Source organism: Strongylocentrotus purpuratus, unplaced genomic scaffold (genome assembly GCF_000002235.5).
Source record: "Strongylocentrotus purpuratus isolate Spur 01 unplaced genomic scaffold, Spur_5.0 spur5_scaffold_13, whole genome shotgun sequence".
NCBI lineage: Eukaryota > Metazoa > Echinodermata > Echinoidea > Camarodonta > Strongylocentrotidae > Strongylocentrotus > Strongylocentrotus purpuratus.
The window spans coordinates 9,040,280-9,059,935 of NW_022145598.1; the positions used below are offsets into that span (position 1 = coordinate 9,040,280).

Below are 19,656 nucleotides of genomic sequence, written 5' to 3' on the forward strand. Positions count from 1 at the left end.
CTTGTCGTAGCGAGATAAAAATCGAAATGATATGATTCTCAGAACTCCGATTTTTGAGTTTTTTCGGGTATTTTATCTTACTGAGATAAATAATAATAATAATTATACAAAAAAGTAATCTCGGAATACCGCCCCTGTCGGGGGACTCGCCCACCCTTACTCCGGGCGCCGGGGTGCAGATGGTGTTGCCTCGTCCTGTATGTGTATCTTTCTATGTGTTTTACGGTCATTACCCTTGGATGTACTAAGTGATCGGTTTCTATTCCCTAGGTCTATTAACCCCTTCGCTACTGATAAGTGTGAGTTAAAATAATCACTATGGGAATACACTGCATTGGCCCTGCGCACTATTCTGTCCGTCACAATGACCTGGAAGCCGGTGATTCAAGCGGTGTCTGCTTGACCTTCCATAATATGTATTATAAGATGATGACGTGGATCCTAATCAAATGATTGGTTGAAAGCGTACACGTGACCAGGAATTTATTTTGCCTAACGCGTAATTTGGATAATGACCGGTCATTAGTAAAATTATGTTATAAAACATCATTTTATTTAACAAATAAAACATAATGTTATAAAACAAATAATACACAGCATTTTGTTCGGGCATTAGTAAAATTACACACACTCGGTACCTTAAGTCCAAACACCCTTGGCTACCGCCTCGGGCGTGTTAGACTTTTCCAAAGGTACCTTGTGTGGGCAATATACTCTTGCCCTCACTGTTGTGTATTATTTGTATATTCTCCTACGTGTTGGTCATTACCCTGTGACCACGCAATCATGGGATGCTATCTTCACCTGATGTGAACCTATTATCGGACAGTTTTAACCCTTTGCTTAAGGGAACCTGGCGGTCCCTGTGTTAAGCCTATGGTACCTATACAATTCATTAGTCAACGGGTTAACTGTATGAAGTTGAAGATTGTTCTGTAGAGTATTTCATTACGCAACAATGGTCCTACGCACCATTTTGTCATATTATTTAACGTGTGAGCCGGGGTGTTATTGGATAGTTCTTTTTTTCTCCTCTTCGTCTCTTTTCATATTTTTTCCTTCCATCATTTCCATTATGTACTGCGTGGGCGAATTCATTGACCCCGTGTAGCGTGCCCCACCTCACGCAGGCCCCATCTTCACACGAGGCAATAATGTCTTCTCAATGTACATGTATGTCCACATAGATACGTGTAGGAAACGATGAGCGTGTAGGAATGTACACCGAAATAGGGGCAATGTAATAGTGATGAGCATAGTCGTCGTCATCACCCGCCAACGTAGGCGGGTCATTATTGCGTGATCGAAAGGCAATGTTGCAAATGATTAATGCCGGGCATTAAAGTAGTGTCATCATTTGATATGCGTGCTCTGTTAGCCTGTCTGTTTGGATCGATCACCCCTTCCTCCTACTTTACTCCTGTTACCCCTCTCATGACCCCCCCCCCCTTTTTTTTTTTTACCTCTCTCTCTCTCTCTCTCTCTGCCCATTTCTCATTTTCTGTTACTGTCTGTGAGTCTGTGTCTATGCTCTTATTGTTATTCCCCTCCTCTCTCTCTCTCTCTCTCTCTCTGTCTCTTTCTTTTTCTCTCTCTCACCCTCCCGTTTTCCTTTTGTCTTAATAGGGAACTGTCTCCGTCGCTCTCTGTCTCTTTCTTTTGCCTTTCTCTCTCCCTATGTCTCTCTCTCTCTCTCTCTCTTTCTCTCTCTCGTTCTCTCTCTTCCTTTATCAACGATGCTGCTTTTGAGATGGCTTTACGCATAAGAATGTAGCAGTGTTGAGAAAAAAAGTATTATCACGATTATCACATTTTCTTCCTCTTCTCCCTTCTCCTCTCCCTCCTCCAGCCCCCCCCCCCCCCCCCCCCCCCCCTCTTCTGCCAATCGTAGTGATAATACCCGTCTCTATTGAAGATGATGTTGTGCAATAACATTCAACCTTGGACATCATTCCAAAGAATTTCTTAACAAAGTATATTTTTGTTTTGCTTCAGGGAAGAGGAAGTGTCAAATGATACCCGGAGGAACCTGTAAATAGGGCTATTTTTGAATTGATCGAACGGGGAGGAAGCAATGTGTGGAAAGGCAACGCACTTGATATTATGTCTGGTATTCAAACCATTTTTCGAAGAGAAAGTTCATGTGAAATAGAGATAATAGAAATGAGAGGCAAGCAAGTCTGACATGAGAAGACATGACCTTTACTGTAAACAAAAGGATATGAAGAAAGAAAGAATAAAGGATGGATATAATAGAGCAGGGAGATCTAAGACAATATTGTTATTTTCGTAATGCAAAATCTATATTAAGAGGCTATTATATACATGCAGACGCAGTTGCAAGTTACATACTTGCAGCGCATGCAACATGTTCCATGTCGCCGATATCATCTAGTGATGAATCTTACCCTCACATGAAAATGTACGATAATTATTTTGCAGCCATTAATCATTCTTATGGTTCACATGACTCATCTCCACATTTGCCACGTCGTAATTTTTAGTCATCGTTTCATTCATGATCGGTCGTCAATAGAAGCATGGTTTTACTTTTTTTTTTTTATATAATTATGTGTCATTGACTTGAAATGCACTGTGCGCTGATAACGGCTGCCGGAGCTGAAGCTAAGGTAATCATTTCCAAAGCTCTTTGGAAGCGCATACCGATGTTATTCCATAATACATTATGCGCTATACAAGAACTGAATATTATTGTTATCATAAGTTCAAATAAATGATATAGTGTTCTCTTTTCTATTTCTTTTTGAACAGGATGGGACGACGCCGCTGATCTTGGCCGCAGCGAATGACCACCTCGAGTGTGTGAGGGAACTGATCGGTGAAGGAGCAGACCCCAACGAAAGGAGAGCCGTAAGTATATTCCATGACAGAGGGTATTCCATATGACCTTGGGTGTTTCACAAAGATCCTAAGTCGACCTTAACTCTAAGTTTGACTTTAACATTATGGAGACTGAGCCATTTGTAGCCTTAAAATAAAATATATTAAAAAGCAAAAATTGAAGTATTTTAGACTTTTCATAAATTCCACATCAAGAACATGAAATCTCCTTGATATTAGAAAATATGAATGATTTGAATCAACATTTAATGCCTTTTAAAATAACTTTTACATAACATTTTCAAAGATGCTGAAGGTTTTCCATAATCGTTAAGTCTAACTTAGAGATAAGTTCAACTTAGGATCTTTTTGAAAAAACCCTGAAGTTCACGAGACTGTTAGTAAATGGGATTCAATGACAACCCCCCCCCCCCAAAAAAAAAAAAAAAAAAAAAAATAATAATAATAATAATAATAATAATAATAACAATAATTAATAATAAAACACACACAACAACGACAAACAAACAAGAAATAACCGTTTTTTTTTTCCTCTGTACCGTGTGAAGACTATCTTAGAGATTTACAAGAGCAAAGCCCACGAGGAGAAACGCTTGCCCGAAATGTTTTGTGTAATAATGTTATACTTTATTATTACGTGCGTACTCTGTACGACTCAGTTTCTTTGTTTTTTTCTGTACAGGATATTTCTCGTTGGTTACACTTCTTCTTCCGATGAAACCATGATCATAAATAAGTCAATATACCAACAAATCAAAATGTAACGGTTAAGTTTCAGTTTCAGTTTTCATTTCCAACAGAACAGTAATTATGACAAGAAATCAGATATACAATTCAACATTCAATAATATGATACATTGTACATGGATTAAAGTTTTGAAATAGAAAGTATACATAGGTATCCAGCATAATGGGTTTTTTAATTTAAAAAAAAATAAACCTGTGGAAATCACCAATATTAAGAAGGATTGCAATTGGAGCGAGGTTTCTAAGTATCAGTTTGAATATTTTGTTTGTATTATATTTTTCATGGTATACTAATTCTGTTGTTGTTGTTTTTTGTTCATTACATACCAGACCGGGACCACAGCTCTGTTCTTTGCAGCCCAGGGAGGTTTCCTAGAAATCGTCAAAGAGCTGTTAGAGGAGGGAGCACAGAATGATTTACCAAGCCAGGTAATTAGTACATTAGAAATAAAAGTGTTAGCTAGTGATAAATAGACATTTTATAGAAGTCGATAAATAGTCATTTTGTTATTTTTACCAGGGGTAGCCACGCACAGCATTCGTCATATTGCTTTCTATGCAGGTCCTGCAACAATTTGCCAGGTATACAGTTAAAGTGACTCGGTAACATTGTTGAAGGTTGGTGGAAAAACTGCGTCATTTTTGTATGAAATGTCACTTATTAAGTTCCTTCTACTTTACTAACCCTCTAACATGCAAACAAATCCTGAAAAATTCTCAAACTACCAAGTAACTTATGGTTTTCATTGAAGGTGTCACTTTGCAACGCCCTGTAACAGTAAATTCTCCCAACCATTTTTGAGTTTTCCTAATCGTTTTTCCATGAAAAAAAACATAAGACAGACTTTTAAAAATCTTTCAACACTTAAATATCTGGAATAATATGTAGAGCCAATTCGTTGCCTTGTGACGGTTTACATTTACTAAAATATAATCATATTATAAGAATAATAATCAATCAGATACATTTTCCCCAATTTTTATCATTAATAATCGTCTGTTTTCACTCAAACTTTCAGATTATCTTTAATTGTACATCTAGCATTGAAGTCACTACCTACCATTTTTGCTCATCTGAACAATGTTACCAAGTCCCTAGCAAACATAGGTAAATTATTATTTCGCAAGTAATTTCAGGTACCCATTTTGAACACACGGAAGGAATGAATGGGCCAAACACCCGGTCTAACCGTCTCCTCCTAACGCTCACTGAACCTCCAGTGTAAGAATCGCGAAGAAGATGAGCGCCCACCCTATGATAAAAATTGAATTCGACAACCATTCATGCTTATTTATTACTGTTATTTCTTTCCCAGGATGGTGGAACACCATTGTTTGTTGCATGTCAGTGCAATCATCTCGACGTCGTGAAGGAGTTGGTAACGAGAGGAGCCAACATCCACAGAACGATGACGGTATGATGGAGATCATTGACATCCATTCCCAAGGCGATAACTCTCCCTTTGTCCACTAAACATTAATGATAATAATAAATCGATAAACTGCAAAATATCTGAGAATATGATGAAGCGATTTGTGTGTAGGAAGAAAAAAGATATATACGAAAATAGAAATTTCCCCCATCTCATTTTTGTCTAGACCCGTAGATGTTTCGTGGCCGTTTTGAAGAATTAAACTTTGTTACAACTTATGAAAGGTGGAATATTTTGTTTCTGACATGACATTCTGCTACAGAGGCAACTTAAATTTCATTCCGTTGCAATATCAATACCTACAGTATCCATCAACAACAACAAAACACAGAAAAACACGCAGTGAGCGATAGAAAACGAATCGTTGTGTAACTGTACCTTTTTAGCAATTGAGATCACAGATTTTTGATGAACTTTGACCAATTCTATATCCTTTTTTCTTTCTCTTTCTCTCTCTTTTCGGTAGGACGGTGCTACACCTCTTTTCATCGCAGCTCAGAACGGTCATTATAACATGCTCAAGTACTTAATAGCACAGGGAGCTAAGGTCGACCAGACGAGAAAGGTAAGTTATAAAATGATAGATGGAATCGAAAGTCTGGCTTGCAGGCCTGTCCTCATCAGCTTGAGTTTGCCAAATAACCCGCTCTTTTCAGACTCTGGATATTATCCCGCAGTTCGAAATTGCTTCTTCACCAGACTGATACACTCATCACAAACTTGCTCGGACGGGCGCAAGGGGATATTTTGGAAACAAGACCAAGATTTCTCGGGATATTTTCTTGACCGAATATCCCGCTAATTGCAACTGCGGGCTGATGAAAACGAGAATTAACTGGCTACTTTGCGATCGGGATAGTTAAAATAGCGGGTCATTTGGCAAACTCGAACTGATGAAGAGAAGCCTTTTATAATACTTACGGATTGTTGGGAGGACTGGAGAACTACACTCATGCTCCAAACATTATACTGGATTTTTTTAATAAACGGATTGGAATCCGGTTTGAATCTGTTCATATTTATTCATTTTTATTAAGGGATAAAATACTCTCCCGGTTTCAGACATGGGAGGCTGGGTACATTTTTACGGGGAGACGGTTGTTGCGATAGCCCGAATATTGATATAATATTCTCTTGGACTAGTACGTGATAAATAACTATTATAATAAGCAGTAATATTTTAATTCTTAACATCGCATCTCTTTAAAAAAAAAACAGTATGTAGAAATAAACAGTTTAAAAAAACAACATTGTACCGTAGAGATATGGTTCGAACGAGAAAAGGTTGATAATCTGTGATGAATATGCATTCTTATATTATTATGAGAGCTATTCTCCACCCAAAACAATAGGAAGGAAGCACCCGTTCTTCGTTTTAAAAAAACAGAAGGGCGTCAGTTTTCGATTTGCCATTTTGGGTACACTTCAAAATTCAGTGACGAAAAAAAAAATGCCGTGAGAGGGCGCGTTCCCCTGGTACCGATCAGAGCCATCTATACACAGAGTTTGGCCAACTTGGGTTCACTGGGTCACAACATGGTCTATATTCTTTTGTTTTGTGCTTGCCCAACAAAGCAGTAGTCGCCATGTTGTGTCCAACTCGAACCGGGTTGGCCAAACTCTCCTAATCAATGGCACTGGTACCGACCCCTCCCCCACCCCTCCCCTGTCCCGAATAAGTCAATGAAGAGGTTCAATTTCTACATTTTTTTGACAGGACAAAGCCTCACCGTTGTGGATAGCAGCTCAGATGGGGCACAGTGAGATCATCCGGGAACTTCTTCTGTCCGGAGCCAAGGTGGATGAGGCTAGGGAGGTAAGACACGAGCTCAGGGACCCGTTTCACAAAGCCTTTTTACAATGACAAATGACAAAAAAATCAGTGATAAATCTGCTGATAACCAATCAGAAGCAAGGATTTCAGAAGCTTATAACAAAACATGTCATTTGTCACTGATGACAAGTTTTGTGAAACACCCGCCTGAAGACTCTTGACAGTAGCTTGAGCTGAGAGATCTCTCTACCTTTTCTCTCCGTTGTGGTCGAAACTAAAGTCGAAACTCTTCTTTATCTAAGAAAATATGGCAGCTGCCTGACAATTGACTTGTTGATCGGCCAGTTGGAAGACATTTCTCGCAAAAACAGAAATTCATATATATAAACGCAGTTTCGATAGAAAACTATTAATGAATTTTATCAGCAAGAATGAAGAGGAAAATATAATTTGATTGTATTTCAATTTCTTGCATTTGTGGTATTTGGCAATAACTGTGTTACGAAATTGAAGTTCTCGATTCTGACTAACGTGTTGAAAACGTTCACAGTAACAAAAAATTCGTCCTTATATTTTGAGAAAAAAAACGAAACAGAGATGAATAACACATTTTATATACGGTTTAATGGCAATATGGAAGTTTAAAGGTACTATGTCCCATTTGCAGGCCAAAAAAATGAAAAAGTTAAATTCCATCTGCAATTAAAAGATAATACTAATTTAGAACTTCCCTAAAAAAGGTGGGGCTTGAAAATGTCTTCAAGTGGGAAAATAACGACTATCAGTTGTCAAATCGACTTTAGGGCTATAGAGCCCAAAAGTAATAGTCTTGATTTTCAGACAATTGTACTGAATGGTCATACGTTTTATGCTGCGCAAAGATTCAATCAGTTTAATCTTGGCCATCACAAGAAGTGGGTTATTGATGTAGACAAATGCTCATTCACCCTTTACAACTCTTTTCATGTACATGTTATTACCAAAGAAGAAAAAAAGCCAGTCAGTCACTCAATAGTGTCTGACAGTGAAGTCTAGCAAGTAAACAGGTTTCCTTGCATAATTTGAATATGAGGACACTGCTAACGTTTAAATTTCACAGATAGGACATACATGACATATTCATAATTCCTGCAAAGTTCTACAGAATTTGAGGTTGGCTGCAAAAGGGACATAGTACCTTTAAGCTACTTTTTTCTTTTAATGACAAACTTTTGTCTCCCGCCTGTGCCTCGCTTTGATTTTTTTCATTTTGAGCACGAATGTGTTGCAATGTGTGTTTCAATACTGTTTTGTCCTAATTTCGAAGCCAGTTCATATCAGTATATCACCACTTTATTTGTGTTCATGCTGGTCTCCAATCATTTGTACTTGCTTGGCTTTCGGGGGATTTAGTTTTATTTCTGGTGTGACATCCTCGCCATACTTCTCATTTTTTAACAATCATTATTAATTTAATTTAATTTACCTGTTCCTTTCAGTTTCCTCGAATTTTTGTCTTCTGTAATAACGTTGTTGTGATCGTATTCTGTCTTGTTAAATAATATTTTGTAGAACATTCCTTGATGTTAGTAGTGTTTATTTCATTGTTATCATCTTAATTTTGTTAATGAAATGATTTTGATCATCTCCACAATCATCATCCTAATGACCATCATCTACAAAATACATCATCATCATCATCAACAACATCATCATCTTTATCATCAACAAAATCATTAAACATCATCGACATTATCTTCAACAACAACACATTTGTCGTCATCATCCTTATCATTGTCGTCAACATTTTCATCATCATCATCATTGTTGTCTTCGTCATCGCCATGGGTATAGTGTCATGATTATTAATGGCTACCATCATACCCACATTCGCTCCCTTCATGAATCTGTTCATATTTTTGTTTAATTCTGCGTTCAAGCTTGAGTTTATTTGTGTTTACCATTTGGTACCCTAGTTCATCGATAATTTCCAATGCGCGGCTAATTTCCTTATAGTCTGTATCACGATATAGTGTACGACTTTACAGCATGGCCTTTGCGATAGCATCATTGAATCACTCATGTTTTTACATGAACTATGAAATCTCCTAAATAATGTGATGCATTACGAATCTACCGTAAGGTTGACCTTAAAGTTTGTTGCGTTTTACTTTGCTATTTGCCACTATCCCCACATTTCACAACGCAGTATTTTTACTAAGCCTAACCAGCCTTGCTGAGTTTGAAAAATGATCGAATCGCCCCAGTTTGCAGTAGAGGCACCCATACCGGTGTCTCTTCCTCTTCGTTTTCTTCCCCTTTCTCTCCTCCCCTCCTCCTTCCCCTTCCTTTCTTTACATAACGTCCTTTCCCTTCTCCTCGTGAACGACAATTTTTTTATTTTTTTATTTTTTATTTTTTTAATTACTAAATTTAAAGGATGACAGCTGATATATGCCCCTGCCCAAATTCAGAAAACTAAATTCCCAATCTCTAATCCTTAGATCCTGTTGAATTCACAACTTCCGCGTTATGATTTGAGCGAGTTTGTTTCGCTGATTACTTTGATTATTAAACCTATGTTTGCCACTTACATTTTTTAAAATCATTATTTGGACTTTCCAAACTTGCTCTTGTGGACACTGCAATGATGTTTGATCACCTCACGATTTGAACACGATTTGAACACGATTTAATTTCACCCCGCCACTTTGCTGTGCTGCACGCATGGAATATCTGCATGCCCTTTGGTTTCACCTGTTCACCATTTTTCCTCCCAATTATCCAAGCAGGATGGGGCGACCCCGCTCTTCAAGGCAGCCCATAAGGGCTACACAGACTGCGTGAGCGACCTCATAATGAAGGGCGCCTCCCTCGGGATACTGCAGGTAGGTGCAGGGGCGGACCCAGGATTTGTTCTTTCTTTTTTCAGGGGGAAAGAAAAAGAAAATGGGGCTCAGTGCCAAAAATACATTCTTTAGATGCTAATTTATTACATGTTATATTCCTTTAGGGGCCTACAATTTGGAAGAGTGAGCACATGAGCCCAATTAGTGGAGCACAAAATATAAATGTGTACTTAATGTATGAAAGACTTTTACCCCATTAAGTAGGTAGATACGTGAAGATATAATTCATTATTTTGCTGCCGTTTGGGCATACACTGTTCAACGGTTGAAAGGAATCGAGCTGGAAATTGCATGTATTTATGTTTATTGGTTAACAAAGAGTATTTAAAAAAGAAACAGGTTGTTATTAGGGTAAAGGTAACTTTTGAATTATGAATTTAATTTTTGTTTCCTGTTATCCATGTATATATGTAATAGTTATTCATTATTTACACACCTTTTAAGGGCCATCTTACTTATAGTGGAATACATCACCATTGACACTGGTGAGAAAGATTGGGAATGACTGAATCGTCATGTAGAATGTATTTTTTTGTCTCTAATTAATGATAAACAGAACGGCGAGACGGTTCTTCATGCAGCAGCTTTGTTCGGTCATCTCAAAGTGGTCAAACAACTGATTGAATCCGGGTCAGATGTCACGCTCAAAAACAAGGTGAGAAATGCATGAACATAGTCAAGCTCAGAAAATGGGATTACCTTTTGTATGCCTCCGTTACGAATTAGCCGGAGGCATTATGTTTTACGGGTTGTCCGTCCGTCCGTACGTCCCGTTCTCGTGATCGCGTTATCTACCGATTGATGGATTCCTGCCAAACTTTGGTCATGTATGTATCTTGCAGAGCCAATGAACTGATTAGATTTTGGGGTCACGAGGTCAAAGGTCAAAGGTCACAGGGCTTATTATGTATCGAAAAACAGCTCGTGATCGCGTTATCTCAAGAACCGATCGATGGATTCCTGCCAAACTTAGGTCATGTATGTTACTTGCAGAGCCGATGAATTGATTAGATTTTGTGGTCGTGAGGTCAAGGTCAAAGGTCATGCGGCTCATTATACAGGCAAAAATAGCTTGTGATCGCGTTATCTCAAGAACCGATCAATGGATTCCTGCCAAACTTATGTCATGTATGTTACTTGCAGAGCCGATGAATTGATTAGATTTTGTGGTCATGAGGTCAAGGTCAAAGGTCATGCGGCTCATTATAAAGGCAAAAATAGCTTGTGATCGCATTATCATTAGAACAGATTGATGGATTCCTGCCAAACTTAGATCATGTATGTATCTTGCGGAGCCCATGAATTGATTAGATTTTCTGGTCATGAGGTCAAGGTCAAAGGTCATGCGGCTCATTATATAGGCAAAAATAGCTTGTGATCGCATTATCATTAGAACAGATTGATGGATTCCTGCCAAACTTAGATCATGTATGTATCTTGCAGAGCCAATGAACCGAGTAGATTCTTGGGTCATGAGGTCAAAGATCAAAGGGTCATATATGTATATGAGAAATTGCTTGTAATCACAATATTCTGAGAACCTGCTAATGGATTACAATTGAACTTGAATTTGAAAAATTTCTTCTGTTTTGGTTTCTAAAATTGCTCCATCTAGTTTTCTTAACCCTTACTGTACTGGGAGGGGGCTTGGGAGCCCCCCCCCCCCCCCCCCCTCCCCCTATCGACATTTTCGGAGATTGCGCCGCAAACGCTTGGAATTTTGAATTGTCGTTTCATGAATTTTTTTCCTTCAAGTCTTACGCACATGTTGATACCATTTTCGTCAAAATCGGATATACCTGTAAGGTGTTACGTAACAATTAGTATGAGCATGTCATCAAAAAGTGCTATAATTGCATATATTCATGTACAAGCGAATGTGAATACAGGTTTAGATGTATTTCTTCCTAAAACTGGGAGATATGAATTGATTTATGTTTCTCAAAGAAACTTGATGTATTCCAGAACAAAAGAATACATTAGAAATAAAACAATAGATATAATAAGAAATAAAAAACAATAAAATACATAAGAAAATAAAATGATGAATTTCGAATGCGTAATTTATGCAAATTAACCTATGCATTTTCAAATATAAAAATAATGATACCTCATGAATTTGAGATGAAGGAAACATTTATTCAATAAATTTTCAAGATTCTTCACAAGTCTACAGACAAATATGTAGACTTTTCCCTAAAATGCATAAAATTAGCATTTTGCATAATTAATTAATTAGGCTTTAACGAAAAAAAATTGCATATTAGGAAAAAACTAATTATACCATCTTATTCCTGACGTAAATATCTACAAACATGCAAATTTTCGTGTTCACGGACATTCGACGGCCGAGATCATAGGGGGGGGGGGTGCTCAAAATAGCCCAGTTCATTAAGGGTTAAAGCGAATTCATGAATGGAAGTCAACTGAAGTTGAGATTACATATCTTTTCTTTTTTTGTTGTCTTTCTTTCTTCCTTTCTTCACCAACCTTGCTTCCAGGATAACGTCACTGCAGCTGAGATGGCCAAGGACGCAGGCTTCGACGTTATCGCAGAGTTCCTCACACAGACTGCAGCTGCGAAGTCGTAAACTTGCAAAAGAACTGTGAAAGAAATTGAAAAGAACTGCAAACGAACTGCATAAGTACTGTAAACGTACTGTAAAAGAACTGCCAAAGAACTGTAAAAGAACTGCAAAAAAACTGTGAAAGAACTGCAAAAGAAACCGTTATAAACATAGCACCAACCTTGCAAACGCTTTGCAACATTTTTGGACATGAGACTGCTGTCTAGGTGCTGCTGTTGTCGGAGGCTAGCGAGCAGGAAATGGGCAACCTGTACCAAAAATAACCGCAAAGATCCAGTCATGGCTTGTGAGCAGTTGCTGATAATAATGTTGATGCAGCAATGACTTGCTAAATGACTTTTTGTCATTAGAACATTGTTGAAGCTCTTCGTTTTAACGAAAATATCCATCGTCCATATTTGGTTGGAACAAGTGGAATGCCATTTGTAAGAGCTATTCGAAGATTCGTCAGTATTAACGTTTGCTAGACACAAGGCAATACAAGTAGCTAGGAGTTGGTGCATCGTTAATGCAATTTCGTTACGTGGTATCACAATCCCACATGGTATAAACGTTCGCATTATTTGGAAAATTATTCAGAAGTTTTGCGAATTAAAATCTTTTGATTTTGTCTTCTAAATCAAGCGGCAACAACAGTAAGTTATTGTGACATATTTTATGACAATGTTGATCTTTCCGGGGAATTCCTCTCCTTTTCCCATCATACTATTTGTCTCTTGCTCTTCCTGTTTTCATTTCTGTTCATGTTTCATCGTCTTTCTTTAGTCATCATCTCCTCCTAATTGGTTAAATGATACTTTCTGTAGAGGTCAGTCTTATAAAGAGTTCATATTGATCGGAATCGTATGTAAGTCATCCAGTTAGTCGCAAAGTGTAGGCACATATAGTTGCGATTGATATCAAACTCAAGTTGAGTTACGATCAGTTTAGATAAATCAAACGTTCTCTATTGAAGACGGGATATTCTTCTTATTTCTTTGTCGTCTGACTCTATGTCGCTATTCTTTTTTTAAATCTTTCCTCATCCTTGTAATCTCTACTCTATATGTTCTTCCTCTAAAGTGATTTGTATTCGTTTTCAGCACGTGCCTGTTTGTTCTGCTCTGTCATTTGTTGCAACATGAACAACAACTATTGACAAGCCCTAAATGAGCATCAATGCCATATACGTAACAGAGAACATGGAGCAATGCATGCATATTACCATACGCTTCAGAATTGGACATATCTGCCCTTTCTTTAATACTGCGATCATGATTGTAAGAATGCCTCATGTGTTGGACAGTAGCTTGGACCCGCCCTTATGAGGACTGGTTGCACTTTTTTCCTATTTTTGTATAAAGCACAATCGAAAAGACTTTCAATAAATCAAGGCAAGGGTATGCTTGAGAGGTGGATATCAGCCCTTTCTTTAATACTGCGATCATGATTGTAAGAATGCCTCATGTGTTGGACAGTAGCTTGGACTTGCCCTTATTAGGGGGGTGTTTCATAAAGCTGTTCGTAAAGTTACGCATGACTTCACGCACGACTTGTATATGAAGTGCCAGATAGGATGCCCAAAGTTTTTCTCTGATAGTTTCAATAACCTCAATTAAATTATGGCAAAAAATATTCCTTGCATTAAATATGTTTATTATCATAAGAATATTAATCTACATCTGCACAGTTCAACTTTAGTTGATATATTTATTAACGATTGAGCATCCCATTTGGCTTATCATATACAAGTCGTTCGTAAAGTCATGCGTAACTTTACGAACAGCTTTATGAAACACCCCCCTGATTGCACTTTTTTTCCTATTTGTGTTCAAAGCACGAACGCAAAGAACTTTCAATAAATCAAGGCAAGTGCATTCGTTTAACGTTATTCATTTATTTGATATCCACCAGAAATCGTATTCAGATTACCTAATACAATTATGTATTTTTGACGTTTACACACTTCAAAAGGGGATTGACAAGGACATTTATTTGACCTTTGTTTGATTTTTCATACGTCTTTGAGATCATGGAAACCAAACAAGAAAAATGTAATTCTTTGTGATGTGATGTGATGAGATTCTACTGCCTAAAATTTACTGTGAAAATAGAAATGTACTTTAATCGTTTTTATAGGTACTATGATGTTGCAGTAACTGAAATTTCTACTTTATTGATATTGCATGTAATGCATTTTAGGTTTTGTATTTTGCCAAAAGAAGATGATCCTTGATTATTTATGATTAGTTATTAATGTTGATTTCCATTAAACTTTGGGAAATAGTGTCGTAACAAGGGGTTCTGATATTTGGATGGCAATTCACTCAAGTGCAAGAGTCACTTTAGATGAAGGAATGCTCGATCTCTTTTATAATGTAACATGATATATGTAGCGGTGATAAAGCCGTGTACTACGTTATTATTGACCAACATTCATCCTTTATAATCCTCTCTTGGCATTTGACTTTTACCTGTCACGTTATGGTTTTTCAGGAGTAAAAATAGAAAGAAAGAAAGCTAAAACGTTGGACTTTTGGTCTTGCTGACCATAGTTAAGCATTGTGATTAAATCACTTTTTTCATTAAAACAAAGATTAAGATATAGATTCTAAATGTCCCTTGTTTTAACAAAATTGATAAAATACATGTATAAGATTTCTCAAATTATGATTTTTGATCAGTTATTATGGTGCTATATTTCTAAGCCACCACGATCAGTGATGAAACTATTCTGAGTCTATGGCCAAAGGCAGATAGGTTTTTTAAAAGTACTAAATAATATGAATACTACTATGTGTTTTGAGGTTATGCAAGAATTTGTTTGTTTGTTTTTCTTTCTTACCTGAAATCAATATATCATTACAACACTATTTTACGTTTTCCTTATTGTGCACTATATTGTAGTAATTATTTTCTTGCACAATGATACTTTTGTACAAAAATATGCATCGATATTTATTATTCAAACATTTTGTGGACAAGATATCTTGATCGTTTGCTGATTTACTTTAGATTTTTAAGATCGGTATCGAATGTGTTTGCCTGTTTTTCGGTCAAATACACGTACGTCACCGCGTTATTACGAATTTGTGAAGAGATAATCTTTCACAAATTATGTGAAGAAAACATTTATCCTACTATTGTTTTCTTTTTCTTCTTTTTTCTGTAATCATTCTCCTTATCTTTCATTCATATACTAATACTTTTTTTCTTCTTGAAAATGATTCGCAATGATTTTACTCCAAGATATATTCTTTTTAGCCTTTCTTGCCCAAAGATCTTTTCTTTTCCCAAAATGAATTTTGTGGAAACAATGATTATATCAAGAGGTATTTATCAAAAATACTAGAAAAACAATATGGTATTATTTAAAAATACTACTTCTTGTAAATAGAGATGAATTTTCATACACACGTGTGATGTGATTCCATAATCTTATTTTACTCGTGTATAAGACTATCGGAGCGTTGATGAAAAACATATCTTTATCTATTTATCTTTCCTATACAGTACTCTCGGTTGTATTTCATTTCGAATCGATAACTCTTCAGATTAATGATGAAACTTAATGATGATAATAGTCACATGGTATAGCGCTAATAAATAAAATGTTTTCGAAGCACTTTACATTGTAATTGTATCCCCCGGCAGTATGCCCGTGGAGTACTTTGGATTCAGCAGCGTTACGCCGCCGCGTCATATTCTTGTGTGCGCTCTAACTGCCACATTCCTTGACGGATTTCTTTCAAATTTTGTATGGAGGTGTATCGTGGTACAATCTCAACACCTATAACTTTTGGTGATGCTGCCCCCAGTGTTCCGTCTTCTATAGGGTAAAAGGTCATATTTTTGTGGATGGTTTGTGTGCGCTCTATAGGCCACATTTCTCAAGGGATTTCGTTCAAATTTGAAATGAAGGTGTATCTTGGTATAATCTACAAGCCTATAGATTTTAGTGATGATGCCTTTAGTGTTCCGTCTTTTACAGGGTTAAAGGTCATATTATGATAGGTGACTTGTGTGCACTCTAGTGTGCAGTCTAACTGCCACATTTCTTGACAGATTTCTTTCAAATTTTCTACAAAGATGCATTATACTCTAATCTACACAGATATTGTTTTGATGATGCTGCTCCTAGTCTTGACAATAGTCTGAGCCACTAGTGGCGATCTCTACGCCATCCTTTTCTTTCAGAGAGGGGAGAGGGGATCTTTGTCCCTCCTTCGAACATAAGGATGACACAAAATCGCTGCCACTGCCGGGGAATACATTCGCATTGCGCGGCAATACAGATTGCGATATTTTTAGTTATTATTACTCTTGTCTTTTCCATCATTATTGCTTTCTGAAGTAAACACTGATTATATTGTTTGTTTGTTACATTACGACATCAATGTGTACTGATATTATGATAACTATTTAAAGATAAAGTTGAGTTCTGGTCATGCGATTGCATTGTGAAAGAAAAGGTGTGGAATGGATCAGAAAAGGTCGATCATGTAGCATGCAAGTATTGGTGTGTACTGCAAGGTTCTGGAGTCATCAACATCATAATAAATCTAGCCCAGTCTTGGCAAAGCAACAAGCACCGCACAAAGAAAGATGCACACGGGACTACACAATGGTGTCGGGGTTACTTACCTAGCTCGATTTATTTATCTTTCTATGCTCATTACTCAGCCAGTTTACATTTTCTACCTAAATTGTTTGGCAAATGACATTTATTTTCAATCTTGAACATTCAGTGTAAGTTTCGTTTAATTCTGTGAGAATTCATTTTCTTATTTTACCAGAACTCAAGTTTATCTTTAATACATATTAACCGTAATAACCCGGAAGTAATCGAGAATCGAAATTCGCAGGACCTTGTGAAATCAATTTATTGGCCACGTGTTCCTTCCTACCTTTTCCCCGAAAGTATTTCGTTGCTGTTTTCACGAAGTGACGGTAGTGAAAAAAAATTGCATTCACTTTGCGTTACGATTTTCGTCACTACCGTCACTTCATGTAAACAAGGACGATTTGGTGAAAAATAACAAATGTAATACTGTTACATTTCTATTGCTGTGAAAGATAGCCTAGTCCAGTACATTATCATCATAGTAATATGATCGCAAAGGCTTTCAAGAAATGAACTCCTAGGGAATTTCAATACCCTAGTGAGAAAAAGTGTTTGAATTATTCAATATGTCATCGTAAGTTGCACATTTTTAAAATTGTGCATGAGGCTATTCAAAACGTCCGACGTTGTTAAGGGGGTTATTTTGTTTTCTTTGCAATGGCGTTCATAATATTGTGAACGTACAACCGTATAAGAGCCACCCAAAATATATGACGGTCTCAAAATGCGGGAATGGTACTGATTCTCAAATTTTATGACAATTACAAAGTGAAAAATCTTTTTACCAAGAGAAAGAAGCACTTTTAAACCTCTACCATTGGGCAATTAATGGTCACCTTTCACAGAATCGCCGCTAAATTCTCGATCCTGATTGGCTTGTGTTGCAAAGCTACGTTTAGTTGTTTTTTATGATTGGTCGCAACTTTTTTGGGTGATGAGGTGTCCACATGGCGGCCGCCGCTGAATAAGCGGGGGGGGGGGGGGGAAGGGGGGGGGGGGAAATAAGAGCAATTTTTTTTTGTCCCGAAAATTGGAAAATGAGGCCGACCGATATTTCGTTCAGTGGGGGGGGGGGGGGTGGGTAAGGTAATTTTTATATTTTTTAAAAAAATATTTTATTTGACAAAAAGTGAGGGGGGGTATCCTCCGATACCCACAATAAAAGATTTGAGGGGGGTAACCCCCCCCCCCCTCCCCGTCTGCGTACGCGCCTGTCATGGACTGAAGCTTTCGGTCTAACTTTAACCCTGCCCCAAACAGTAAACATTATCCGAGGCCTTAACCTATAAGCCTAAAAACGAAGCAAATTTTACCCTAACCCTTAACCTAATTTTGTTGAAAAAATGTTTCAGAACAATTTTTACTGGAGCTTATGTTGAGGAATCCTGAGAATTCATTTCTCTCCTCACCTGTTGTTATTACGATGTTGTTGCTAGGTTCCAATTATCGAGCAGAAACAGGTGTCAGGGGCGGGGGAGTTACTAGGTGAGTAAAATCGATATAAATTGGCAATTAATTGGTTACAAGCATGATAACTCTTTCCACGATTCCACTGTTATGACCGTCATGATTTGATGAAAAAGTGAATTATGAATATTTTGTATTCAACGGGAATATGAACATTTAAACTGTGAATTTAGACGTGCGCCTAATTTTTGAAAGATGATGATTTATGCCAATAAATAATTGCTTTATATAATTTAATGAAAATGTTTTTAGTGGTTGTTTAGTGTTTTTAATTGTGTTGCGTTCGTTAATTATTTTGATGTACCACGGTGTAAATGTGAAAAATATTATTTCCGATCAGGGAATAGCAATAAGATTGAATTAAGTCAACGCGAAAAGAGAGAAAGTGCGGGGAAGGAGAGGGACAAAGAGAGAAGGGGGAAAGAGAGGGTGAGTTGGAGAGGGTGAGTGAGAGAGGGGGAGAGATAAAGGTATACTAGATATGATTAAGGCGAAAGAGGTTAGTTTAGTTGTTTTTTTTCTATAGCAATAAACACTATAATCAACAATGCCGAATAGAAAAGGGGAGGTCTAGCACACGACCGCAAAATCTCTGACAAACCACATGTTGGGGTGCATTAAAGCTCCACTGTACTACTTGTAGCTACTTGCTCCCTCTATATAGAAAACAATGCATAAACGGTGCCCATTGGTCCCACATGATGCTCTCTTTCTTATGTTAGTTGAGAGCTGATTAGATGAGATAACCACCTGTCAGTGACCACCTGGGTGGTCTAATCCATCCTGGCAAAACTAATGCAGACGGCCTGTGTCCATGAAATTTAGGCCTAATGGAATAGAAAATTTAAAAATATCCGATTAGTTCAAAATTAGGAAACAGGTTCATTTAGTACATGATTCAATGAGAAACCATTTTCAAGGGAAATAAAAAATGTGTTCTTTGTAGACAGGTGGTCTTTAAAGACAGGTGGCCACTAAAGCAGTTTTGACTGTAGTTGTGGGATGTGTGATTGTTGTACGCGTTGTGATTGTGTGTGAAGTTTTTGAGCGTGTGGGTTGATTGTGTATGTGTGCTGGGTATGCCCAGGTCGAAAATCCCATAGAGACTAATAGAGACCATTAAAAAAATGTGTTGGTCTCTAATGGTTTCTGTTGGAGTCTATTGGTTTCTGTTGGACCCATAGAGTTGAATCCAATAGAGAAGCTTATGCCGACAGGGTGGGTAGGGACTTGAACGCGACCATTCGTCCAAAGCTCCCCCCCCCCCCCCGGTTTTGCCGAAAGGGTGTGTTAA

General features: G+C 37.4%; 1 protein-coding gene across 1 annotated transcript; it reads left to right on the forward strand.

Moving 5' to 3' along the window:
- The first annotated feature begins 364 nt into the window (after positions 1 to 364).
- On the forward strand, positions 365 to 13,808 carry LOC592680 (ankyrin repeat domain-containing protein 29). The gene is made up of 9 exons (XM_030983873.1): positions 365 to 379; positions 2,773 to 2,871; positions 3,940 to 4,038; positions 4,926 to 5,024; positions 5,509 to 5,607; positions 6,760 to 6,858; positions 9,588 to 9,683; positions 10,261 to 10,359; positions 12,206 to 13,808. Exons 1-9 carry the CDS (start codon positions 365 to 367, stop codon positions 12,293 to 12,295), a joined length of 795 nt encoding a protein of 264 aa, XP_030839733.1. The 3' UTR covers positions 12,296 to 13,808.
- Positions 13,809 to 19,656: the final 5,848 nt, after the last annotated feature.